Source organism: Solanum dulcamara, chromosome 5 (genome assembly GCF_947179165.1).
Source record: "Solanum dulcamara chromosome 5, daSolDulc1.2, whole genome shotgun sequence".
Lineage (NCBI taxonomy): Eukaryota > Viridiplantae > Streptophyta > Magnoliopsida > Solanales > Solanaceae > Solanum > Solanum dulcamara.
The window spans coordinates 67,536,735-67,564,713 of NC_077241.1; the positions used below are offsets into that span (position 1 = coordinate 67,536,735).

Below are 27,979 nucleotides of genomic sequence, written 5' to 3' on the forward strand. Positions count from 1 at the left end.
ATGAAAAAGAAGGATATGGAAATTGATTCACCTTTTGAATCAAGCTGTAACCCCTCAGAGCAAATTACTTCTCTAGACGTTCCAAAACATAAGAGGTGGCGGTGTGCTAATTACACCCATAAGATTGGAGCTGATGAAAGTTCAAGAGGTAACATTGGCGAAGAGTCTATGAACACCGGCTCTGCTAAGTTTATTTTCAAAGCGTCTATGTTGTTCTCCTGGATCTGAAGGTGTTAGAGTTGAGGAGACTAATAGTCCAACTACCGAGGTGATATTATCTAAGCAAGTTGTTAGTGGATATTCTCTTCAAATCCCCTCGAAAGGGAAAAACAATGATCATGGCACTTATGGATCCGGTGCTAATATTCTTATTCAACCATCACATGCTTCCCCAAGTATTGAAAAAGTTGAACATCATTTGAGGAATAACAACATATCATTGCATATAAATAATGACTTTGATTTGAGGAAGTTTCCCGAAGATAGACATGCCTCTTCCCATATGCATATGGTTCCAGGAAAGAATTTGCAAGGAGGAAGTTTATCAAAAGGGGAAGATATTGTACAAATGTTGATTGGTATGGGAATGATAACTTCTCAGCCAGAAAGTAATTTATATTTTAAACAGAAGTTAGGTCAAACTCTAGGCTGCTTCATGGGTGCTCAGAAACATGTTGAAAATGACATAATCCAAACAAAGAGCATACCAAATTGGACATTGACTATACTGAAGGACAATAACAGTTGTGATCCTCTAAAGGCAAATGGGGTTGAATCAAGTCAATCTTTTAAAAAAAGAGTAAATCCTACCATAAGACAATCAATTTTGGTTCAATCAGATCAATCTAGTAGAAATGGATTCATCAACCTCAACCGGAACATTGACCTCAACTACAGGCAAGAGATTCATATTACTCCAAATTCACTTCAATGGGAAAATCACCAAATTCAAAAATTAATGGTACGTATTGGTATTATTTTTGAAAATTTTCACTTCCGCTGAGTAAGTTCCCTCCTCCCCAAGCCCCCTTCACACCTTAATGTAACACCTTTATGTATCTTTTACTATTGTGGTTGAAGAATTACATACCAGTAGAAAATTGCTTAAAATGCATCTTAGAAATATTCCTTTTATTAATTTTAATAAATTGCTTAAAATGCATCTTAGAGATATTGCTTTTATTACTTACAACAAATTGCGTAAAATGTTTCTTTCCTGCTAATAAATTGCGCATTGCATTGAAACTATGAGCAAAAGCATGGTAAGTTATTGCAATTGTTGTTACCTAATACTATTTGATTAAAATTTTGTCTTGTCAACTCATTGTGATTTACTTTTAGGAAATGCCTCAGCCTAGAAGTAACATAAACCTTAGGAAAATTCTAGATCATTCATATGCAACTATACCACATAGAAATCAATGATATAGGAAGGTTACAGAAAGAGGATCATCAACTTATGTACGAGCAAGGGATAATGTGGAGATGTTGAGAAATCGACATGAAATGAGTCATCTCAAGACCCAAAATACAGTTTTTTCATGGGTTTCTCCAGAATCAACCAACTTTCATCCACTTAATGATAATGTTGGATTCCTTAAAGGTAGTACTATAATGACACAAATTAAGGAGCAACAAATCAATCTTTCAAATTCAATGCAAGTTTCTTTTCCTGTCCCCATCATATGGGGGTTGCATCATGTCTAAAAATCAAATGTTGTATGTTTCCCTGTTTCACAAAACACGACATTTCAACCTTATAATCTAAAAAACTATCTCAATCATGAAAATAAAAAATGTGGACAAGCTGCCGTTGGCTCACTTCAAAAATTGAGAACTATAAGTCACCTTAAAAGTGTGAATTCAATGAGAGCAGAGGAACTGAGCACCAAAGGTATGATATCTTTGAATCCTTTTTCCCGTGAGGGAATGTTAACAACACAATTACCTAGATATCAAGAGAGACCCTTTACCCCCTACAACATCTACCCACCGTTTCACATGCATGAAAATCCAAATATCTACAATGGATCCTTTTCGCTTCATCATCAATTGAAGGAGTCCACTGGTGCTTATATGGGTGATTTTACTGAAGTTCAAAGCTCACGACAACATGTTTCTTACTTTAAGGGTAAACTTGAATTCCTTACATGTCCATATGATTTGTGTATTTACTATTGTTTCACACCATTAAAAGGTTGTTAATCTTACAGATCAAGGTGTATCTCTCGGATCCCAAGAGAAAAAAAAGAAAGGCTCATGCACTTACACAATTTGACGGAAGAAAATTACAGCAGTCTGCGTCTTCAAGTGGTCTTCTGTGCACCACTAGAGATTCTGATCCAAATGATAATATTTCCAAACTATTGGATGTGGGGGGATGTAGTACACCTGCAACTGTATTGCCTGTCAGTAGAATTGCTAAAAAGGATCTTCCTTGCCTTTTAAACCAAAATCCTGCTGATATTGCAGATACTGATGATGAAAGGTACTTCAGAACTGGTGAGGATCAAAGAATTCGGGATAAGAGTTCATTGCCAGAAAAATCTGGAGTTAATGTAAAGTTGGATGGACGGCAGAGGCAGAGGTGAAAGAAAAGGCCAGGGAGAATGTCAGATATTGGTTTGAAAAGTTAATTCTAGCATAATAGTTATTATCCAACTACTGTCACCAAAACATATTTTCTTGTTATGTTTCGAATCTTTTTATGCAGACAATTAATGAGACAAAGCAACTTTGATATTCATTTTTTAATTTTTCTGTTATATTTACTGATTCTTTTATGTTAGGAATGAGCTAGGTGACTCTTTAAGCTTCTCTAGTTACTGCGAAATAATTGTTCAATTATACATGATACTGTTTTGGTGCAAAAGGCTGTTTCTTCAAATTGGAATTAAATTTGGGATATCAAAAAATTATTTTCAAAAGTCTTTTTTCTAAATCATTTTTTGCCATAACCTAAGATTAATTGATTAACTTGTAATTTACAAGATTTTGACTCCTTCCCTAAATTGTAAATTTTCTAATTTTTACTTTAATCAAATAGTTAATGAACTTTTTTTTCCTATAAAATAAAATGGTAACCATATTTAGATTATTACTTCCTGAAATATTTTATCCCTATAACATGTAGGAGATCGACACAAATAAGCTGTTCTGGTATCACTATTTATGTTTTGATCCCGTTAGGAAGATTTTTGGAAGAATAGATTTACAACCAAGTAATCGTAGTAAAATTTTGAAGAATCATCAGTAGGAGTGGAGGTAAAGCATTATTTACTAATTTAGATAAAGCTAGTAGTTTTACCTAAAATTTATATTTGCATTAGAAAATTTATTAAGAGCTTGTTTGAAAAGTACATGGTAATTGAAATTGAGTGTAATTATACACTTTGGTATGTTTGTTTGACCAAGTAATTACATAGTTAGCATGGAATTGAGTGTAACTGAAAGGGGGTAATTACACTCCAATTTTTAAGGTGTCACGATCCAAATGATTGTGAGTGACACCTACACTAACCCTTCGATGTGAGTATCATCGAAACCCCAGACTTAGAAAAATTAAGACCAATCAATAATAAAACAATAATTAAATACAATTGAGGTTTTATAAATAAATAAACTAATTTAAATCATCATATAACAACTCCCCAAGAACTGAAAGTCATCGTACAAAACTTCTAACTAAAATCAATCAAATAGAATGTCTAATGACTGAAATAAGATAGGATGTCCTAGTGTTCGGAAGATGGACATGGACTGCAAGATGATCCTTGGTAATCTGAAAAATGGAGCACTCACCCTTGGATTGGAATCTTCTTATTGTGCTAGATCTAGGGTCTCGAAACAACCTCTGAAACATGATTTGCACTCAATGAAAAAAGAGCATAGGGTAGTATCAGTACAAGCCACTATGTACTTGTAACGACCCCTCCAATCGTTATTGGTAAGCGAATGGTGAGAGAATTTGAGTAAGAAAATTTTCGGAGTAGTGAGTTGAAAATTTCAGGCTGGCTAGTCTTAGACAAAATTTGAGCGAGGTGAAGTCTGGGGCAATCCTTAAAAGGACTGGGTAAAATTTCTAACCTTGGGTTGGTTTTCCTATTAGCTAAGAATTTAAGGACTCCATAAGACTTTTGAAAGTGTATCCGGGTGAGTAGAACTTCTGATATTGAACTTGATGCGAAATATTTGGTTAAAGACATCAAGATTTGGGGGTGTATTTTGAAAGAGCAATTTTTGAGAGGTTTTCGAGGTTTTGTCCCATGAAAGGCGCTATAGCAGGTGACAAACCTCTATAGTGGTGGAATTAATTCTCGCCATAGCGAGAGATCCCGCTACAGCGCCACTATAATAGAGGGATTGGGCCACTATAGCGGGGTTAGTCATAGTAAATGCAGAAAATCTCCCAAAATTGCTCATTAGTTTGCAAGTGCATTTTAGGGAAGATCAAGGGTGATCTAGATCAAATTTTATCAGATTTTCATTGAAATTCTTTTGTAAAGGTAAGAAAATCTCTAACTTGATATTCTGATTCCTAGGCCTTCAAGACGATAATCGTGGCCTTAGGAAAGGGTTTGAATTTATCCTAAGGTGGAAAAAATATGGGTTAATGAGTATTTTGAGGTGTAAAACCTTGGGTTATCTACAAAATTATTTGTTCTTGACTTATTTACCATAATTCACGCATAACATAATTGGTAGTTCTAGGTGGATTTTTGGTGGAAAAGCCTTGAATTGGATGGAAAGATCATGAATTTGGCTCGGGGTTTGGGATTAAGTTATAATACAGGAATATTTAGGACATTTGTAATTGATTATTGTACTTGTGTTATTATTTTAGACCATGATCAACATAAGGCATCACAAAAAAGGAAGGCTTAGGTTTAATAGAACACTCAGGCTTGAATCGAGGTAGGTGATGGTTGATGTTTTCCAAGTTATGTAATGTGTGCATGTTAATTATTTTATAGTATTACTTGTACAATGCATGTTGGGTTTGAAAACATAAGGATTGAATATGAAATGCTATTTTATTGTCAATCGCATGCAATGATCTTGTCTTAATTGCTTGTGGCTTTACAAGTGTGATTGCATTTATTATGAGTATGATTGTATGATATCTGCGATTGATTGGTTGACTCAGGTACCACACCTAGTATAGAATATCTCTTGGTTGGCTCTAAGAACCGTGTCACATCTAGGGGATAGTCTCGAGTCATGACAAGGTTGGTATCAGAACCCTTGATCGATCTCATCATACTAAAGTATTTCCAGTAAAGTCTAGCAGAACGGTATGAAGACGTATGTATTGCTCTTTAAGAGGCAACTGGATACTAGGAAAACTCACTTATTTATTTCCTTCAAGCTATTACTTTATTCTAATTGATATCTAGTGATCCAAATTTGTATCTAACACTCTTTCACTCTCTTCTCTCACAGATGGTGAGAAGGCTAGAGACAATGTTTACATGAAAGTTATGGCTACCATGACTCACAGTAGAGGACAAACTAGAGGTGGTACTAGAGGTAGAGGGAGAGCAATAGTCCCAGTCGGGGCTAAAGCTCTAGCTGCTAAGCTGGTGCGAGAAAGGATTGGGTCCTCTTCACCTAGAGAGGTTCTTGAGGTTGTGAGTCAGGATGTAGAGGTACCAGTTAGATAGAAGGTTGAATCCACTCCGATTTCTTTAGAGGTAATATCTCAGGTGAAGACATTACTAGGTAGCTCGGTAGGTGATCGAACTACGCCTGTAGTTTCAGCAGTTCCTACTATTCCTGTGGGTCAGCATCTGAGCGTTTAACACACTATAGTTATAGATTTCAATTGAACGAGATTTTTGAGGCATGTATATTTTTTAGGCCGGTGACTGGAGTAGTAATGACAGGTAAGGAACATAATCTGTTAAAAAGGTTCACTAAGATGAAGCCTCCTATTTTCTATAGTACTGAATCTGAGGACGCATATGAATTCATAATCAACTATCATGAGAGGCTCCATAAGATGAAGGCAGTCGAGAGATATGGGGTAGATCTCATCAATTTTCAGTTGTTGGGAGATGCTAAGTTATGGTGGAGGGCATATGTTGAGTGCAGACCTGTTGGTTCACTTTCTTTGATGTGGACCCAATTTCTCTTTATTTTTGGAGAAGTATATTTCTCATACATTATGAGATATGAGACACAATGAATTCACCAATATAGAGAATAAGAGTCTATTTGTCACAACATATGAGTCTCATTTTCACTTTTTATATAGGAATTTTCCATATTTATTGCCCACAAAGAAGTAGAGGACCTGACAGTTTGTTAAGTTCTGAATGTGGGGCTCCAGCTTGCAACTCTTCAGATGGTAACTTCAGGCAAGTCATTTCAGGAGTTGGTTGATCATACTAAGAATGTAGATAGTGAGAAGCAAGACTTTTATGCTAAGTCTATGAAGAATAAGGGCAAGAAAGGTGATGGTTTCAGTGGGTACTTTTCTAAGGGATCGATTCTTTTGGCACTAGTTTCTCAGGGGTATTTTTGATTCCCTATTTAGTCATCTATGTAGATATCATATGGGGGTTCATTTGGGACTACTTTATTTGGGACTAGTCAGTAGCCATCAGGACAGATATAATATTCTACCTCTTCTACATTAGTACAGAGACTGACTTTGGACTTAGTTTGCTACGAACTTCGTAAATGATGTTTTAGATTTAGGCAGATTGGGAAGATAGTTCCACAGTAGCAGACTTCTCAGGCTATTATTCCAGTAGGTAGAGAAGTAAGTTCGTTTAGTAGGAGTTCATTTAGTAGGGATCATCCTCAACTTGGATGAGGTGGCCACATAGTTCGTAGAGATGGCACTCAGCCTAACAGAGGTGGTGGTTAGGTAGGTAAAAACAATACTCAACATGGTAGAGGTGTGTGTGGAATAAGGGTAGGTCGCATTTCTATACTTTCCTAGGTAGACCCGAGGCGGAGGTGTCTAACACAGTGATCACACGTACCCTTCTAGTTTTTGATTGAATGACTACATATTTATTTGATCCAGTTCCACCCTTTCTTATGTATATACTTACTTTATTATTGGTCTAGATCTGATTTGTGACTCTCTTGATATTTATGTTCATGTTTCTACTCTGATAGGGGTTTTTGTGATAGTTGATGTAGTCTACATTTCTTGTGAAGTGACTTTGATGGGTTATAATACTTGGATAGATTTACTGATCCTAGACAGGATCGATTTTGATGTTATTTTGGGATGAGTTAGTTGTCTCTGTATTATGCTATCTTAGACTATCATGCTATAACTGTCTCTATTTTTATGCCAGGATGTCTAGATTAGAGTGAAAAGGGAATTGTAACCATCTCCTAATAATATAATATCCTATATTCATGTTATAAAGTTAATAAAAAGAGGGGTGTTTGACATTTCTAGTTCACCTTCAGGATACAAATGGTATGTGATTTCTTATATGTGTTTCTTTCTGACTTACGAGGTATGAAACCAAATTGGGGTATTGATTTTAATATTAACTTGGAGCTGGGGACTCATCCTATTTGTATTTTGCCATATCGAATGACACCCACTGAGTTGAGGGAGTTGAAAGTTCAGTTGCAGGATTTTCTCAGTAATGGGTTTATTCATTTGAGTACATCTTTTTGGGGTTCCCCTATCTTATTTGTGAAGAAAAAAGACGTGATTATGCATTTGTATATTGCCTACCATTAGTTGAACAAGTTGCTATTCTAAATAAGTATCCCCTTTCCTTTATAAATGGATTGTTTGATCAATTTCAGGGTGTTTCAATCTTCTCTAAGATTGATTTGAGGTCTGGGTATTATCAACTTAAGATTCCGGCTGAGGATATTCTCAAGACAACTTTTCGAACCAAGTATGGGCATTATGAGTTTTTAGTTATGTATTTCTAACTTACTAATATTTCTACGTCCTTTATGAGCTTGATGAATGGTTTATTCAAGCCATATCTGGATTCATTTGTTATTATTCACATTGATGACATCTTGGTGTATTCTAAAAGTGAAAAGGAGCATGAGGATCACCTTAGGATTCTGTTGGGTTTGTTGAAGGAGAAGTAGTTATATTCTAAATTTTCTAAGTGTGATTTTAGTTGCCTTCAGTGTCCTTTCTAGAGTATGTGGTTTCTAAGAAGGAATGATGGTTGATCAACGGATATAGAAGCAGTTAAGAATTGGGTTGGGCCCACTTTGGGTTGAGAGATTTATATTTTTATGGGATTAAATAGTTAGTATCACTGGTTTGTGAAGGGGTTTGTTTCTATTGCTTTTAAGTTGACTCATCTGACACAGAAGGAGGTTCTACTCCAATGGTCTATTGAATGTGAGGAGAGCTTTCAAAAGCTCAAGACTTTGTTGACCATATCACCTATTCTAGCTTTGCCTGTGGAAGATAAAGATTTTGTAGTTTACTATGATGCTTCACATTCAGGTTTGGGTACTGTTTTAATGTAGGATAACCAAGTCATTTCATATGCCTCTAGGCAGTTGAAGGTTCATGAGAAGAATTACTCCACTCATTACTTAAAGCTGGCAGCTGTGGTATTTGCTTTAAGATTTGAAGGCATTATTTCTATGGTTTCTGATGGGAGGTATTCACTAACCATTACAACCTTCAACATATGTTCACTTAGAGGTATTTCAATTTGAGACAACGAATATGGATGTAGTTGTTCAAGGATTATGACATAAATATTTTGTGTCATGCGGGTACCGCTAATGTGGAAGATGATGTATTGAGCAGGAAGTCTGAGAACATTAGTAGTTTGGCTTGTTTGGATATTTCGATATATACATTGGCTAGAGAGGTTTAGGCTAAACGTGAGTGATCAGATTTTGGTAGAGTATATTTGGCTCTTGTAGAGGAAAAATCTTTGTTTTTAGAGCAAATCAAGGCTCACTATTTGAGTTTGACCAAATCTCACTGTTTGAGTTTTTTTATACATCCGAGAGCCACCAAGATGTATCATGACTTGAGCAGCACTATTGGTGGGGTTGGATGAACAGTGATATTGTGGAGTTTATCGGTCAATATCCAAATTGCCACCAGGTTAAGTATGATTACTAGAGGCCGGGAGGTATGCGTCAGAAGATGCCCATTCCTTAATGAAAGTGGAAAAGGATTGCTATAGATTTCGTGGTTGATCTTTCGAAGACCTTTGACAAGTTTGATTCTATTTGAGTGACTGCAGACAATTTGACTACGTTTGTACACTTTATACTAGTTCAGGTGACTTATAATAAAGAGAATTTGACAAGAGTTAGTGTAACGATTTATTCAGATCATTATGGGAAGCCAATAGTGAAAGATTTTGGCTAGAAAAACTTTTGAGTAGTAAATTAGAAAATTTTAGGCTAGACCAGTCTTAGATGAAATCTAAGTGATATGATGTCACGACCCAAGCCTAGGGCCTAGACGTGACATGGCGAATGAGGAACCCGAAAGTACCTCAAACAAGCCTCTTAGCATTCTTTTAGCCTTTCATAGGTAATGATGATAAATAAACAAGCGGAAATCATAATAAATCTTCAACTTACATATGTCCAACAATACCTCTAACTATTAGATTTAACGGGGCTAAGACAAGTCCCTAGCTCACCCTCAATCATAATAGAAGAAATTCCATAGTAAAATATCTTAACATATCATAAACTAGAAAGATAAAGGAGTATTGTTCCCGGAACATGGGAACTCACCAAAAGTAGTCTTCAATGGAATATCAACTAGTCACGTGTAGGAGAATGAGGAGGAGCACTGATCCCTACATGGTGATATCATGTAGGCAAAAGAGTATGCGTTAGTACTTTGAATGTACTAAGTATGTAAGGATGCATGAACATTGAGAAAACATTAAAACATTTATGTAATATGGAACATAATTTAATGTATGCATAATAAATCATATATATATCCTTTAAAACATTCATTTTATGGGAAATTAACCATAACCGACATTTAAGACCATGCGAGCTATTACATGGAATCCAACATAACCCCCTATGTTGGCCGGGGAGACTACTTGCCAGGTAGAACTCCGTCAACTTCATTCATTTCTTTAACTTTAACTTTAAGGGCTATTTATGGATCCATTAGCCTAAGCCTACAAGGGCTCCTATGTTGGCACATAGTTAATGAGACAAGGGGTTGCTACTAGGATTCCCTTACCGAATCCCACCTCAATGCCTCATTCGGTGCTAAGTCAATCCCACGGAATAGTTTAATACTTCAAAATATTCATAGCATATAACTTGAGAATTCAAACATCATATTCGGTAGAATAGCTCATTAAAACATTTGATAATTCAAATATGCAATAATTGTCCTTATTGCATAAAGAATCCATCATTCATATCATTTTATCATTCTTTCATTTCATAAGACTTCCTTTTTTATCATAGATATTGCTTTCATAAACATTTATTTGGAGTCAAAGCTTTCAAGTCAAACTTTATTAAAAACATAGTAAAACTAGGTGGGTTCAAATCACTTCAACTTGCAAATATGTATGTAAATAAATATACATAAATACTTTGAAATCCATTAATTAAAAATCATGCTTTAAACAACCCACCATGAGTTTCAAGAATCTTTAAATAGATAAATAGATGAATTACTTGTAAACCATCAATTCATACATATGAAATTATGTTACATCAAAATAGAACAATAATCATTAGTTTAACCATGATTCATACTATTAAGTAAAATTAAGAATTACCATAAGAAAATATTACTTGAAATCAAGAGACTTAATTGAAAGAGTTTTTGGACTACATGGGTGGAAGAACCCATGGATAAATACACACATAACTTAGAGTAGAGCTTAAAGAAAATAAATATAATTTATCATATAATCAAAATAATTTAGACATGAGAGTGGAAGGAATACTCTCATTAAAGCCTTACATACCTGGAAACCGAAGCTTTAGTTGGTACCGGAAGACTTAATGACCACTCTTGAGTCCTAGCTTCTCTCCTTGCCGGAACGTTTTGTGTACTACCCGGAATATATGAATTACCGGAATAGTATTTCTTCACTACTAAGAACTAAAACTATATTTGAGAATGTGTAAAGAAGTGTATAGAGAGAAGATTTGCTTGAGAAAGCTTGATGAATAAAATGAGGAAATAAGGTGGGTATTTATAGGTGGGAAAGAGGACCTAACAATAAATAAAATAATTATAAATAAAAATCTGAAAATTTAGTGGAATATATTGATGTCATGGATGATGTTAAGTGGAGGACAATTTATGTCATGAGTGATGTCAAATGTATCTAGATCTTTCTATGGTAGGTGAAATGAGTTATCTTTGACAGAATACTCTTTTTGGGAGCTACGTTTGAATAAGATAAATTCCTTATTAGGATTTGGTGTCTTCATAAGAATTGTAGATATGGAAGTCTAGTTTCATATAGTTCAAGAATCAACCAATTTGGATAAACCTACAGTGAGATATGATTTTTCTTCTATAAACACTCATTTCCGTCACAGCATCCTACCTTACAAAGATTAATTTAGTTGACCTACTTAACCTCCGAATCTTAAAATATGGTCTTCATAAAAGTTGTAGGTAATGATCTTATGGTTACTAATAAATTTGAATAACTCAATTTGGATATTCCTATGAAAAGTTATGACCAAAATACAGAGGCTGTATCATGTTTAGGCAAAAATTGAAACATCGTATACAACATTTTTAGGGGATGTTACATATGAGATCTAGGATAATCTAAGAATATATTGGGAGTGATGTCTATGTTTGGATATGATTTTATAATAGCTAAGATGTTAAGGAATCAGTAGAGCCATTCGGAAGTGAATTCGGGTGAGTATAACTCCCGAGATCGAATTTGACATGATGCAAGTATTTTGGAATATTAAGGTTTGAGGTTATGTTGCATATTGGGGGATTGGGGAATGAATTTTGAGTTCCTTTCTCCATACACGGCGTTATGGCTGGAATAATCCAGCTATAGAGGGATAGTTTCTGCTATAATGGGCCGATCACAGAATTAGTAGGGAAAAGTCCCCAAAATGTTATTATTTCTGCAATTTTGTTCTTTGGAGAGTAAGGGGAGAGCTGTAGCTATTTCCTTCAAGTTTCCATCAATTCTTGAGCTAAAGGTAAGTTGTTTACTCTCCTAAATTGTATTTTTGATTCTTAGACCTTAGATTTCATGGGAATGACCTTAGGGGAGGGGTCTTGACCTGAAATTAATGGTGAAAGAGTCCTAGTTGGGTAGTAGGATCATGAAATCGGCCAAGGGTTAATATTTGAGTATAATCTGGGTGATTTAGGTCATTTTTCATTGATTCTTTGATTTTTTTATTTATTTTAGACCAAGAACAAGCCAGGACACTTTAAAAAGGGAAAGCTCAGATTCTTTTGAGCATTCAGGCTTAATTCGAAGTACGTGATGATTGTATTTTTTCCTTTTGTGTTGTATGTGCTTGTTAACTACTCCGTCAATATTGCATGCATGATATATGATTACGAAAAAAGGAAAGAACATGAACTGCAATGATAATTATGATCAAATTTCTTGCAATGAATGTTTTACTTGGTTGTACAAGTATGATTGATGTTCATTGTGATTGTGATTATGATATTTCATTTCTTATTGGATCGGGTATATTTGGATTGGTACTACACCGGTACATTTAGATCGGGTACCACACCAGTACTAAAATGACCTAAAAACCCAAACGTGATGGTACTTACCTTATTCCATCAAGACAAGTCAACCTAAACCCTAACAAAACAGGATATGAAGAAGTAAAACTAAAGAAAGGAAAGTCTAAACTTATCATATCAGAGAAACATACTCATAACTCAAAATCCCCCAAGGACTGGTTGTCACGTGTACAAGCATCTAAGTATTACAATAATTAAAAAAAATATAAGTCTCAGTGTCATTGTCTCTAGAACAGAACAAAAATATAATAAAGGAGGGAGAAGTGTCCGCCGAGATGACGAACAACTACCTCTCAACTCTCAATAGCAAGCCTCGAATGCAAAAGAGAAGAAGGAGTAATCACAACCATCCGAGCTCGTAACCTACACAAGTGTAGAAGTAAGGGAGTAAGTACCAAACAACGCAGTATTCAACAAGCAAATAACTAATTCTAAGTAAATCATACAGAACACATGTACTCCCAACACTCTAACTGAACCCTTAAAACTATAATATGCACAGAATTAGTCCAACTAACAATTCTCACTCTATACAGCACTTGCACCGCGACACGTATAATATATACAGCTACATCATCACATATATTTCTTAATTCAACAATCCACTAGATCAAATCATCACACATGAATACCAGATAAAAGGATGAAGTTTAATGTCATAGAGAGTGATGCATGATTGTTATAATGGTACACGCCCACTGAATCTCAGTCCGGAACTCATGGGGGACATATCTATCCATGTACCTTACCACAAAATGTGTGACCCAACCGTTCATATATAACCTGTCATGGTGTGGCTTGATCCCTATTTCTTATAGAATTTTCCACGGAGCGTGTGAACCGTCCCTTAATTCTCATTATTTCCATAAAGTATTTCATCACTGCCATGTCATATAACCGATGTAAACAATCACATTCATGTGTATAATGATAATATGAGAATATCCATTTCAATACACAATTCATATGAATACATTCACGATACATCATTAATAACGAATCAACCAAATTACTCAAACCATTCACAACACATCACACATTATTATATCATCAAGTTGTCTCTTATTTCTACTTTTTCTTCATTAGAATCATTCAATATGAAAAACGTGACACAATTATCAAATCCTTCACCAATTCCCATTACTCCCCAACATATACAAATAAGAATACAAGGTTATCTATGCTTAATAAATGGTCAAGAAGTCCACTTCCCTCAACAACCAATCAATTAATACAATACTTGAGCCTTCCTTCTTCTTTGAGTCTCCAAATTGATACAATCTAAGCAAATATGGAATCAAAATGAGAATTCAAGAACAATAGCACCCAAATCATTAATTTTGAATACCAAATCAAAAACAACCCAAAAATCCATTTCTGAAAAACTAGGAGTAAATCTGAAAATTTATGTAAAATTATGTTACCCAAAAGTTTTGGAACTCAACAGTGAAAACCCCATTGAAAAATGAGTTGAAATCAGCCCATAATCACCATTAATCAAAAAGATTTAAGTTCTGGAAAAATGCTCAATTTTGAAATTCAGAACTAGCAATTTGATGTTAAAATCATGAATTCATTAATGGAAAATAAAGATTTGAGGACTCAAATACTTAACCTTACCAAGAACTTTGAAAAACACTTTAAAAATCGCCTCCACCGAACTCTAAAAAAAGATGAAAATAGCGTAAACCCTAACCTCTGGAAAAAAACACTGTTCAGGTAACATTTGCTCATCGTGATCGTGACCCAAGGCCTTGCGATCGCAATGTGTAAAGCTTGGCCAATTCATTAATTTGACCATTATGATCGCGGCAGGCCCAATGATTGTGATTCACGACTTAGCATCTCCTTCGCGATCGTGAAACCCTCATCATAATAACAAAACACACGATTATACACCTAAGCGATTGCGATACCTAGCCATGCGATTGCGATGAACATTGCACCTGGTATCAGTGACCAGAGATAGCAGCAAACACAAGGCACAAATGTCTTTGAATGGACTCTCAAGATTCATTCGAAATTCCAAGCATCCAGATATGCTACCCTATTAAATTTAACGTACTGGACTCAATGGAACCATCGAATCACAAATACGAGGTCCCCTTAACTCGAAACTCAATCTAGTCACAAAAAACGAACTTAATACTCAAAAATATCAAATTGATCTTGGAATCTTCAAAAATTCAACCAAGACCTCACCTAGAACTAAAATCATTCCTCGAGTCCAATGGAATCATCAAAAATCCAAATTGAGCATCCGAATTCTGAATATTGACCAAAGTAAACTCTTGGCCTAGTTTTTACTTAAACTTCCAACTCAAGGGCTTAAATCCATGAAACAACTCCGAAAAAGAAAATGATGGCACTCCTAGGCCAAATTTTGCATTCGATAGTTGATAGATCTAATAAAATTCTATTTTGAGACTCATAACTTCGAAAGACGCCAAAGCTCATTTTTTAACAACTTAAGGCTTCAAAGCTCTAAAACTTCCAAATTCACATATTTTCAATAAAACTTCAAGACTAACTTTGCAAACTGATCAAACATGGCTCGGGGTAACTATTGGGATGGGTAAAATAGTAATTTTCTAGAAAAATTTAAAATGACCTCCAGGGTCATTATAGGTGCATTTAAGATACTTGATCGATCAAATTCAAGGGTGAGCTACTTCTTTCCGGCTGCCATGAATTCTTCTTGGTTCTTAGTCCTTTTTTCTGGGACTCAGATTATTTAGACTTTCTAGTTTATGTTTATTATTTTTGGGGTTACATCCCTATATCTTAGACTTTCGATAGAATTTTGGTACAATGACTTTTAGGTTCTAGGGATTTTATGCTGCATGTTTTTTTTGGAAACTCAGCTTTTAAACTATTTTAAACTGCTTTCACTTATTTAAATGCATAATTTTTGAGTTATAAAAATATTGAGCGAACCTAGTACTGAGTTATTACCAAACTATATCACTTGCAATTTGTATTTAAACAATATCTAATAAAGCTTAATCAAAATAGGAGACCGTAGTGTCACAATCCAAATTCGGATGTGATGACACTCACCTTAACCCACCAATACGAGTCAGTCTATAACCCAACAAGAAGTAAGTGCAGAATGAATTTAAGACAATACAAAGCATAACTTAAACCAAACGGATAAATGTACTCAAAATTCCCCAAGATTGGTTATCAAGTGTACAAACCGCTAATGTAATACAAAATAAATGAAAAGAAATATAGTCATAATGTCTGTCTCAAGAACAGGACATAAACATAAACATAAAAAAAAATAAGAGGTGCCCGCCAAAAGGATGCAACAGCTACCTCAACCACTCAAGATAGAAGCCTCGGATGCGGTAGGAAAAGAGGAAATCACCGGGTCCAGGCTTACAATCTACACAAGTGTAGAAGCAAGGAATGAGTACCAAACAACACGGTACTCATCAAGAGGATTACTAACACTAAGCAAAGCTAATTAGAATAGACGTACTTCCGTCGTCCCAACCAAACCTCCTCAACTACAACCTGTATGAAAATCAGTCTAACCTAACAATTCAAATATGATATAACTCTCAATTAGTATTAACTCAACAACATCTCAGTCAAATCATATTAAGATCAATATTATCAATCACGGGGACAACAAGGGGTAAACACAATCCACAAATTGCAAAAGATATGCAATGCAATGCAAAGAAATGCCACGTATAGTTATGCATGTCTGTCTTAATGATACACATCCGCTGACTAGCATGTCGGAATCCATACGAGACTCACCAGGCCTTTGGGGGTATTGTAGTTGACTAAGACTTCCACTTTTGTATATTATCTATATATTTAAAAACTATTTTCACATTATTTTCCGCTGTTGTTAGATTTAAGATGACTTATCAGATGGGAATGAATAAGCACAATCTCACCCGGATTTAGATTTGACATTCTCGAGACTACGCTAGTCTAAGGCTCAACTAGAGTCAAGAAAATAGAATAGAAGGAAGCAAATCTAATACTTGGTCATTACCAACCTATATCACATGAAATTCATACTTAAATAGTATTTAATAAAGCCCAATCAAAATAGGAGATAGTAGCCTATCTCAAAGCGATCACACTCACTCCGAATCTGCCAAATTGAAGCTTTCTAATTTTGAATCACCTACAATTGTTTCCACGCTAATAAAATATCGATAGCGACGTCATTACTGATGTTTCAACACCAAATTTCCAGGAATTGGAGATGGACTTAAAATTGAGTCTAAAATGGGATTGTGGAACCCATGTTGGAAATCTTGAAATCAGCTCTGTGAAAAGTTTCATATCGACTTACTGAGATTGTGTTCCAAAATGAGACACAATTCAATGCTCTAAAAGGAAGAAATCAACCTATGCACTCAATTATCCAAAAATCACCATTAGAGGCCATTAGAGGTAAAGGGGCAAGGGAATTACCTCTGAAATGATGCGAAAATGCTCCCCCGAGAGTCCCCACACATTTCTCTAGAAATTCCTAGCAACAACACACCAAAACCTCAAAGAAAGCAGGCTAGAAGCTTTCCAATTGATTCTCAAAATTAAAGAACCCAAAAATGGGTCTTAAAAGACCATCAGGCCTCGCAAAAGCGAAAACTAATGTCGCTAAAGTGACAGGGGGCAAGGAAGTGGGCTTCGCTTAAGCGATGGTCGCTTGCTACGACCACTTAAGCGACTAGCCCTGCGCTGGCCAACCTCGCTTAAGCGATATCCTGGCCACTTAAGCGATGGTCGCTAAAGTGAAGCCATGGCCGCAAAGGCAGAGACACCAACATGGTGTCAGGCACCAGAAATTTAAGCTAAGTCTTTACGGACTCCTCTCGGGTGCTTGGGATTAATTCAAAACTCTGTGCACGCAAATGAGATATGCCATCCTATCAAATTCAGCATTTCAAATTCAACGATAATGTTAAAACTTCGAATTGAGGTCGTCTCGATAAAAAGTGAGTCCCACACCCAAGCGCCGTTTTAAACCAAATTTTACAAGGATCCTAGAATGAGCTCGGAAGCCTTGAGACCCGCATGAAAGGTCATTTTAGACCAAACTCGATGTTTCGAAGCTAACAGACCCGTCAAAATCGCATTTTGAGGCCTTTTTCCTAGAGGTTTTTTCGAAACCAATCATTCAAACCCCAAGAGCTCCAAAACATAGAAACAAGCATAAAACCAAACGAACCATTAGGCGACCAAACTGTCAGTCCCAACAGGTCATAAATGACTTGGGATCACTACAGAAAAGCTCTAAAGACTGAAAAGATCGGAGAATGGCGAAAATGACTTGGAGGGTCATTACATAAACACCAAAAAAGTTAAGAATTACCATGGACAATATTTATCGTTAAACTACTAAAATTGATCAATCTTCATATTTATTAATAGATAATTTAACAAATCTTATAACCTATGGCTATTTATGATCATGTTAAAGATAATTTTGTAGCTAATTTCTAATTTTTATTGTGAGAAGTATTTAAAGACAACAATTAGCTATTACTTGAATGCCTTTTATTTGACAAACAATAACGATGTGTTGGTAAAAGAAGTTCTTTTTAGCAAAATGGGAAAAATATGCCAATTCTCCTCGCATTTGATTTAATTTGATATCATGTAGTTGAAAAGTTTTATCATTATTGTTGCAAACTCCAAAAATCAAAAAGTCAAACGAAAAATTAATGTGAATAAAATAATGAGTCATTTCATTACTCATCCTCCATTTATGAATATTGTACAATCCAATTCGTTTTGTTATATAAATACTTTTTAAATTTTAAAATGCTTATAAAGTGTAAAGAAGTTGGAATTGACCAGGCTATAAAAATTTGATTTGATATACGAAATACAGGTCAATGTATAAATATTTATTTTTTATTTTATTTATTTATTTTTTAGAATCATTATCTTTTAAAATCTTGATTAACTCTTAATGTAAAACAAAGTTTCAATAGATCACTTCGATCTATCAAATGTATTTAATTTTCTTCTTTAAATTTAAAACCATTAATTTGAAAAACTTGATTTTAAATCTTATTTCACTCTTCACAAAAATAAAGTCTCACATTTTATCTAACCTTCTATGTAAATAGCAAAAGAAAATTTGTACCTTTATGCGAAACCCTTATATTATCATGCATGATAATTGAAATAAATGAAACTAGTATATCATATAATTAAGTAAATTTTTTGTAAATCATATAGTGATACTTTTCAATTACATTTTATCCCTATTCTTTTAAAAATTACCCAAAATTTTTTCTTTTTGTTCACTTTCGGATACATCACGTACGTTCTGATACATCACATAAAGTGATGCATCCGACCAATGCATCACGTAAAGTGATGTATCTGACGTCCTAATACATTACGTACGTGATGTATGCGATTGATACATCGCCTAAAGTTATGTATCCGACTTTTCGATACATCACTGTATGTGATGTGTGATGTATCAGAAAATATGAGAGAGTAGGAATTTTTGTAATTTTTTCAAATGATAGAAAATTTTAGAGAATATGATAAAATAAGTTGTGTATTTAGGTAATTTTTCCTATAATTAATCCTTATTCCTTGTAAGGAAATAGAAATTTTGAGATGACATTATAAGAAAAGAATTAGAGAAAAATAATAAGGAGGATGTTATACAAATAAAGAAAAATCATAATAAAGGATTATTGTTACGATCATAACACATTATTGTTTTTCTATATTTGCAAAAGGGCCCTCCCCTTTTCACTCTATTTTAATTTATATTTTTCTCTTTAATTTATGAAGTTATTATTACCTGTCCATTGTTTTGAACTAAATATGGTTTAATTATTTCCACCTGTTTACTTTCCTTTCCCTTTTATTATCTAATTTTAGGTTTATTTCTCTCAACACGTACAATATGACACCCATCATAGCACATGCAAGACACAACTTGGTTTAGTAGTTTGAAATCGAAAATTATATGTCGTATACAAACATATACTAAAGATAAAATTAGAATATATTTCACTACAAAATAATATAAGAATTAGCTACATAATTCGTCATCTCTTGTTTGTTGCTAATTCTTAAAAGAAATAATTTAATGTAGATAATGTCACAAAAAACAATGTATTATTACTTCTCTTCCATCCGACTATACTTGACAATCTTATTCACTTTTGTGTAAAAGAAAAAAGATAAATTTTGAAATGCTTATATAGAACAAAAAGAAAGGCAGTCTAACCCATAAAATTTTAATTTGTTATTATCTATTGGCTATCGGTTATGCCAGTTGATCTAATATAATTTTTTGACAATTCATTGTTAAAAAGATTAGCAATAAATTTTAATGTTTTATAGTAGAAGTTGTCCATCACTAATTTTTTTATTTTTTTTGGTTAAAACAGAATTTAATATATTAATTATAAATATGCATCATTACATGGGAATGACGGAGCTGAAAACGTCGGAATTAGTGGAGGGGATTTACAAAAATTAGTACTTTTACAAAACTTAGTACTTTTACAAGTATTCGAGCTTGGAGATGGCCTAGTCTGTCGAACAAAAAGAGTTCTTTCTTTGTTTGCTGCTAATTTCTCTGAAACAAACACAAGAGGAACTTTCATACAAAAAAGGAGTTAGCCTGTAGATTTGTGCCCTCCCTTGCTAAAACATCCGCCACATGATTTGTTTTCCTAAAGCTGTGGTGTATTGGGTTGGGGGGGGGGGGGTGTTCCCCAGTTGCCTGAGTAGCTCCTGCAATAACATAAGATGTTTTCATAAGGAGGATGATTATTATTAACGCTAATAATATCCTTACAATCCGTGTTGATTTCCAGCTATATAAGCCCCCTTTCTAAAGCCAGTTTGAGACCCTGTAAGAGGGCTAGTAGTTCAGCTTTTTCATTGTTTGTCACGTGCAGGTTGCCCATGTATCTTACTATCCAATCTCGATTGTTGTTTTTCATTATTAATCTTTTTTGTTTGTTTGAATACGTAAAATTCTCGCAATTTTTCTGATAGAATACAATGACAATTAACCATTACTGAAATATTTTTGATTAGACTAGTTAATGATGTATAGGTTTTTAAAAGAAAATCTTTTCGCAAAAAAATGCAGATATCATAATTTTCCTTGCGTTCTTTGATTTCATATCATTGTAAAGTTTCACTATCGTTACAAAACCAAAATAATAATAATAATAAGTCCAAGAAATAAGCAAGGCAAATATAACATTCATTTATTGACTCACAAAATTTACTTTGTTCTTATCTACTTGATATTAATTATGCCGCTTGATCTGGCAATAGTTATGTTTATTTTTGCACCATTTAAGAAAAAAATTAATTCACTATTTTAACATAAAATAAAATTCACATTCTCTTATTGTTAAAGACATCAACAACCACAAATTGAGCAAATGTTCTATTTTTATGTAAAGGGGAATTTCAAATTTTTCTACCTTTATATATGAAACACCCTATTTTATTTTCCCCTATTAATCAGAATGAAACAAACGACTAGAGTATATAATATAAATCAAAACCCTTTTCTTTTATAAGAAAATGTATATAAATTTTGAAAAGACATTATACATGAAAAGAAGTGAACAAGTTGCTATAATAATACAATCAAAGAAGAAACCACAAATTACACAAATATTGAATTCTTATTATCCTAAACAATTATTATTATTTTTCCTTATTTTCAAGAGGGCCCACCCCCACTTTTCTTTTCTACTATTCTCTTTAGCGAAATCATTTTTTTTCTAGTCTACTGATTTTTATTTACCTGCCCATTTTGTTAAGCATTAGGGTTATTTTTTCATAATTTTCACTTATGCTTTTCCATTTTATTTAGAACACAGCATATAGTTAGGGTTTTTATTCCTCATTTCTCCTTAAAAAAAATAACTTTTCACGTGTCAATTGTCATATACCACTATACTTTTGTTTGACTAGGGTTTTTGGCAAGTTAGTGAGTGGCGATAAGCATTTCTAACATTATTCTAGACGTGGCCTCCCATGATTGGGTGATGATTTTTTTGGTCAAATTTCATGCAAATTTGGAAAAGAGATATATACACGTAATCTGATATAAGATTACAAAAAATTTAAAGCCTCAACACTTCGGTTCTCTTATATAAATACCTACTTTGTGCCTTCCAAATTCATATTTGCTCTTTATTTGGGTCAAAAAGTGGGTGTTGTTCTAATTTCGAGGTCTCGATTCAGGTGAAAGGTATGATTTTTGTTGTTTTAAATAAAAAAATAATCTACTTTTATCCTTTTAATTGACATAGACCCCAGTTCTATAATAAAATGAGGATACCACTCAAAAGACTATAAATCTTCATGTTAGTGGTTTCAATCGAGATTGGAAATAGACGGGATAGCTCAGTTGGTAGAGCAGAGGATTGAAAATCCTCATGTCACCAGTTCAAATCTGGTTCCTGGTACATGATTAATTTGTATGGGTCTCTCTTCCCTAGAATTATTTTTTTTGTTTATGACTTTTCTTGAAATGAAATATTTTTTGTGGTGTCATTTTTTTGTTTCTCTTTTATTTTTGGGTATTATCTTTCTAGGGTTCATTTTACTTATGATTTTACAGTGGTTCTAGTTAAATCTTTGGTTTTTTGTCTACGGGGTTATCCTTTGGGTTTATCAAAATCATCGGCACCATGGAAAAACTTAATTTGGCTTTTGAATATTTTTTGGATAACTTTTGCTTATATCTGATATGAATTTAGTGGTGCTTGATTGTGTTATAACGATTTTTATGTGAATTTTGAAATTTTTGATGAAACTTTGTCATTTTTACCTTCTCAAGTTTAGTGAATTTGCTTTGTAAACACTTAATTAGCTTGAAATTAGTTGTCATATGTTATATGGCTGGTTTATGAATTATTTTTTTGTACTTCATTTCTAGGTTTTGTTTTATCTATGATTTTACTATGATTCTGGTTCAAGCTTTGTTTCTTTCCTCTCTTAGGTTTATCTTTTGAGTGTATCGAAATCATCGGCGCCATGAAAAATTCTCATTTGAATTTATTATAGATGACTTTTGTTTAGATCTGATATGAATTTAACGGAGCTTGATTGTGTTATGACGATTCTTATGTGAATTTTGGAACTTTTGATGAAGCTTTGTCTTTTTTTACTTTTTCAATTTTAGTGAATGTGCTTAGAAAAATCCTAAAGTAGCTTGAAATTAATTGGCATATATTTATATTGTTCATTTTAAAGATTCATTGATCTTGTTCAGGAATTTTGATTGTAACGCTTGTTGATTGAATGTAAGAAAATATTTAATTTGAGAATTAGGATTCATTAAAGCCTTTCACACTCAATTCACTAGAATGGAATGTGTAATAATCATGTCATTACTATTGCACTAAATGTATTAGATTTGTATCATATAGCTTTGAATTACAGGTGGATATAAATTAAACACATGTTGATCTGATCTGTATATATCTTTGACGATATGTTCCAATTTTGATACAAATAACATTTATTTGTACATATAAAAGTATGATTATAATTTTATTTTATGTAGTTGTTTTTACAGTTCAATGGAGACATCAGTTGGAAAAGATTGTCATGATGCAAGTGATTCGAAATCATTGGGATCAGAGCTAAGGCGAACTGAATTATCTGTTGATCTTAGTCTTCCATTGCCAGTGATAGTGAATGGGAGGGATTGTCAGCAATTTTCGATACGGTTAGTCTTTTTTGTTACCATGTGTACACTGAATTAGTTTTTTTCTTTTTTCTCCTCTCTTTTATTCACTTAATTAAGTCATCTAAAATCAATCTTATGACATAATTACAGTATTAATTTCAAAATGTGTATGTATGTATTGACTATCTTTGGTTGAATGCATATTCCTCCTTTTCCATTTGTATTTTCCTCTTTCAATTTTGTTGGATTTGAAAGTTTACTTAGCCTTGTGTATTGAAGCTGTAGTACTCTTTTCATGATACTAGAGAGCAAATTCTCTTCTTCTCTTTTCCCTACGTTGCTATTTTTGTCTAGTTAAAAGATAAGGCAGTTTTTGTGAAAGGATTCAATTCTCTCTTCTCCATTAGAGGGTTGATTTCTCATATAATTACTCAACTATACTAATAATTATTACTTTAGAAAGTCATCTTTTTTATTGATTCCATATTTTTTCAACAAAGAAAGTGACTAATTCTGAGATAATAACTAGTAGTTGAGTGATCGCTTGAGATATTAACTCTTCCATTAGATTGGACAAGGAAATAATCCAATATATTTATTGGTCAATTTCTTTGTGACACAGTCAATATGTTGCTGAGATGAAAAAGAAGGACATGACATTTTGTTCACCTTTTGGAACAAGCAGTAACTCCTCCGAGCAACTTTCTTCTCTAGAAGTTCCAGAACTTAAGCGGTTCTGGTGTGCTAATTACAGTCATAAGATTGGAGCTGATGGAAGTGTAGGAAACATAGTTGGATTACCTTCTCTTGGATTGAGAAAGGGAATTGATCAAACATCAAAGGGAGGTGATGCAAATTTGGCAGAAAATAGTCGGTGTGATTTGCGTGAGGATACTGCAAATGATCCAAAGCGTCGTAAAACACCAAAAGTGCGGTTGATGGCCGAATTGTTGAGTGGAAAAGGCAACTTGGGGAGGAGTTCTACGAAAGCTGAACTATTTTCAATGAATACTATATCCATGGAGCTAGATACAGTTGTTGCACCTATAGATAAGGGTGTCAAGATTTCTCAGAAAAAGAGGAATATGTTTCAAGAAAATGATTGTAGGTTTGGGATGAATAACTTAGACGGGGAATCGGTAAAAAGATTGAAGGCATTTAATCAAAATGAAAAAGTCATGAGGAGTTCTATGGAAAATTTAGTTACTAATGCACGTCCAGGAGATAATGGATATGATAGAGAACAATGTTGTCTACAAAATGATACCAAAAGTGTCAAGATTAAGCATGAAAGTAAAAAGGACTCTGGAGTAAGTAGAAGGAAACATAACCAGCAGGCTCAAGTTGTCAGTGGATGTTATCTTCAAATTCCCTTGAAAGGAAAAAACAGTGGTCTTGGCACTAAAGGATCCAATGGTAACATTCTCATTCAACCGTCACATGCTTCCCCAAGTATAGAAAAATTTGAATGTCATTTGAGGAATAGCAATAAATCATTGCCTACAAAAAAAGACTTTGATTTGAGCAAGTTGCTCGAAGATCCACGTGCCTCTTCTCATATAAATATGGTTCAACACAAGAATTTGCAAAGAAGAAGTTTATCAAAAGGGGACGATGTTGTACAAATATCGATTGGTATGGGAATGGTGACTTCTCAGCCAGAAAATGAGTTATATTTGAAAGAGAAGTTAGTCCAAACTCTAAGCAGCTTCACGGGTGCTAAGAAATATGTTAAAAATGACACAATTCAAAGAAATATCATACCATATTGGCCATTTACTATACCGAAGGGCAATAAGAGTTGTGATCCTCTCAAGGCAAATGGAGTTGAACCAATTCAACCTTTACAAAAAGGAGTAATCCCTACAGTAAGACAACCAATTGTGGTTCAATCAGATCAATATAGGAGAGATGGATTCATCAATCTTAATCAAACCATTGACCTCAATCATAGGCAAGAGATTCATCTTTCTCCAAATCCACTTCACCGAAAAAATCATCAAATTCAAAAATTAGTGGTAAGTCTTGGTATTATGTTAGAAATATTGCTTTTATTTTCTACGTCAAATTTCTTAAAATGTTTCTTTCCAACTAATAAATTGAACATTGCCTTGAAACTATAAGCAAAAACTTGGTAAGTTGTTGCAATTGTTGATACCTAACACTAGTTGGCTAATATTCTTTCTTGTTAATCAATTGTGATTTAGTTGCAGGAAACTCCTCACCCTAGCAACAAGATAAACCTTAATGAGATTCAAGATAATTCATATGTAACTATTACAAAAAAAAATCAACGAACTATGAAGGTTACAGAAAGAGGACCATCAACTTATGTACCACCAATGGATAATATGGAGACGTTCAGGAATCGACATGAAAGGAGTCATCCCCGAGCCCAAAATGGAGTACTTTCATGGATAAATCCTGAATCAACAAACTTCAATCCATTTTATGCTAATGTTGGATTCCTCAGAGGTAGTAGTGCAATGACGCAGGTTAAGGAGCAACCAATCAAACATCCAAATTCAGTGCAAGTTTCTTCTCATGTCCCCGCCGGATGGAGGCTGCAGAATGTCGCAAGATCAAATCTTATACGATTTTCTATTGCACAGAACACAACTTTTCTACCTTACAATCTAGATGAAAATCATAAACGTGAACAAGTTAACCTTAGCTCAATTCAAAAAGGAAAGACTATAAGTGACCTTAAAAGTGTGAATTCAACGAGAGCAGAGGTCATGAGAACCAAAGGTATGAGGTCTTTGAATTCTTTTTCTAGTGAGGGCATGTCAGCAACACAATTATCCCGATATCAAGAGAGACATTTTACCCCCCAAAACATCCACTCACCGTTTCTCATGCACGAAAATCCAAGTATATACAATGGATTCTTCTTGCCTCATCATCAATTGAAGGAGTCCTCTGATGCTTATATGAGTGGTTTTACTGAAGTTCAAAGCTCCCGCCAACATGTTTCTTACTATAAGGGTAAATTTGAATTCCCCACATGTCCATATGATTTGTGCATTTACTATTGTTTCACGCAAATAAAATGTTGTTGATTTTATAGATCAAGGTGTATCTCTCGGATCCCAAGAGAAAAAAGGAAAGACTCATGCACTTGAACAACTTGGCAGAAGAAAATTACAACAGTCTGCATCTTCAAGTGACCTTCTACACACCACAAGAGATTCTGATCCAAAAGTTGATCTGATACAGGATGATGATATTTCCAAAAAAATGGACATGAGGGGCTATAGTACCCCTGCAACTGTATTGCCTGTCATTAGCATTCCTAAAAAAGATCCTCCTTGCCTTTTAAACCAAAATCCTGCTGATATTATAGATGCTGATGATGAAAGGTACTTCAGAACTGTTGAGGATCAAAGAATTTGGTATAAGAGTTCGTTGAGGGGAAAATCTGGAGTTGATGTAAAGTTGGATGGACGGCAGAGGCAGAGGAGAAAGGAAAGGTCAGGGAGAATGCCAGTTGTTGGTTTGAAAAGTTAATTCTCCTTGGAGCATAATAGATGTTAATCCAACTACTTTCACCCAAAATTATTTTCTTGATGCATTTTGAACCTTTTTATACAGATAGTTTAATGAGATAAATCAACTTTGATCTTCATTTTTTTTTATTTTTCTGATATATGTTTTGATTCTTTTGTGTTAGGAATGAGCTAGGTGACTCTTTAAGCTTCTTCGGTTAGTGAAAAACACTTTTTGAATTTTACAGACTACTGTTTTAGTGCAAAAGGTTCTGTTTCCTCAAACTTGAATTCAATTATGGTTATCAAAATTGAATTTTGATGTCCTTTTTCTAAATTATTTCTTGCCATAACCTGAGATTAGTTGAATACCTTGTAGTTTACTAGGAATTTGATTAGTTGAGTACCTTGTAATTTACTAGGAATTTGACTTCTTCCCCAAATTATAAATTTTCTTATTTTGCACTCCTCCAATCAAATTGTTTATGAACTATTTTTTCTATGAAATCAGATGGTTAGATTATTACTTTCTGAAATATTTTAGCCCTATATATGTATTGAAGATCGACACAAATAAGATGTTTTAGTGTCACCGTTTAAGTTTTAACCCCATTAAGAAGATTTTTGCAAGAAAAGATTTGCGATCAAGTATTCACAGTAAAATTTTGAATAATCATCAGCAGGAGCGGAGGTAAAGTATTATTTATCAATTCAGATAAACCCATTAGTTTTACCTAAACCTTATATTTGCATTAGAAATTTATCAAGAACTTGTTTGAAAAGTCACAGTAATTGAAATTGAGTGTAATTAAACAATTTGGTATATTTGTTTGGCCAAGTAATTACTTGGTTAGCAGGGTATTGAGTGTAATTAGAATGGGGTAATTACACTCTCAAATTTTCAAGGGGGAGACGAGAATTGTTGGTAATTAATTGCAAGGTTACTTTTTAACATTTTTTTATTTATATTATTTAATTTTGATTTTATTTTTTACTCTTTAATTTTTTAAAAATTTAAGATATATTTTTCATTATCTATCTTTCATTTTCTTTGTTCTCATTTCTCAACCTTTAATTCTTGTGATTTCA

The 27,979-nt window shown here is 33.9% G+C and overlaps 1 protein-coding gene and 1 non-coding gene across 2 annotated transcripts; both read left to right on the top strand.

Annotated features, from left to right (window-relative positions):
• Positions 1–26,944, top strand: LOC129890687 (uncharacterized). The gene is made up of 12 exons (XM_055966188.1): positions 1–148; positions 231–961; positions 2,220–2,587; positions 4,202–4,284; positions 5,443–5,648; positions 6,332–6,471; positions 8,508–8,615; positions 23,289–23,441; positions 24,025–24,464; positions 25,044–25,420; positions 25,610–26,390; positions 26,473–26,944. The coding sequence occupies exons 1-12, from the start codon at positions 1–3 to the stop codon at positions 26,910–26,912; spliced, it is 3,975 nt and encodes a 1,324-aa protein (XP_055822163.1). The 3' UTR covers positions 26,913–26,944.
• Positions 22,101–22,175, top strand: TRNAF-GAA (transfer RNA phenylalanine (anticodon GAA)). Its single transcript has one exon. It is a non-coding gene; the product is annotated as a tRNA-Phe (tRNA).
• Positions 26,945–27,979: the final 1,035 nt, after the last annotated feature.

Coding starts and splice junctions, on each gene's coding strand:
- LOC129890687 (XM_055966188.1), top strand. CDS start 1: ATGAAAAAGAAGGATATGGAAATTGATTCACCTTTTGAATCAAGCTGT. Junction 2,588..4,201: donor GATGGACGGCAGAGGCAGAG/GTGAAAGAAAAG, acceptor ATTTGGTTAAAG/ACATCAAGATTTGGGGGTGT. Junction 6,472..8,507: donor AAAGGTGATGGTTTCAGTGG/GTACTTTTCTAA, acceptor ATATGCCTCTAG/GCAGTTGAAGGTTCATGAGA.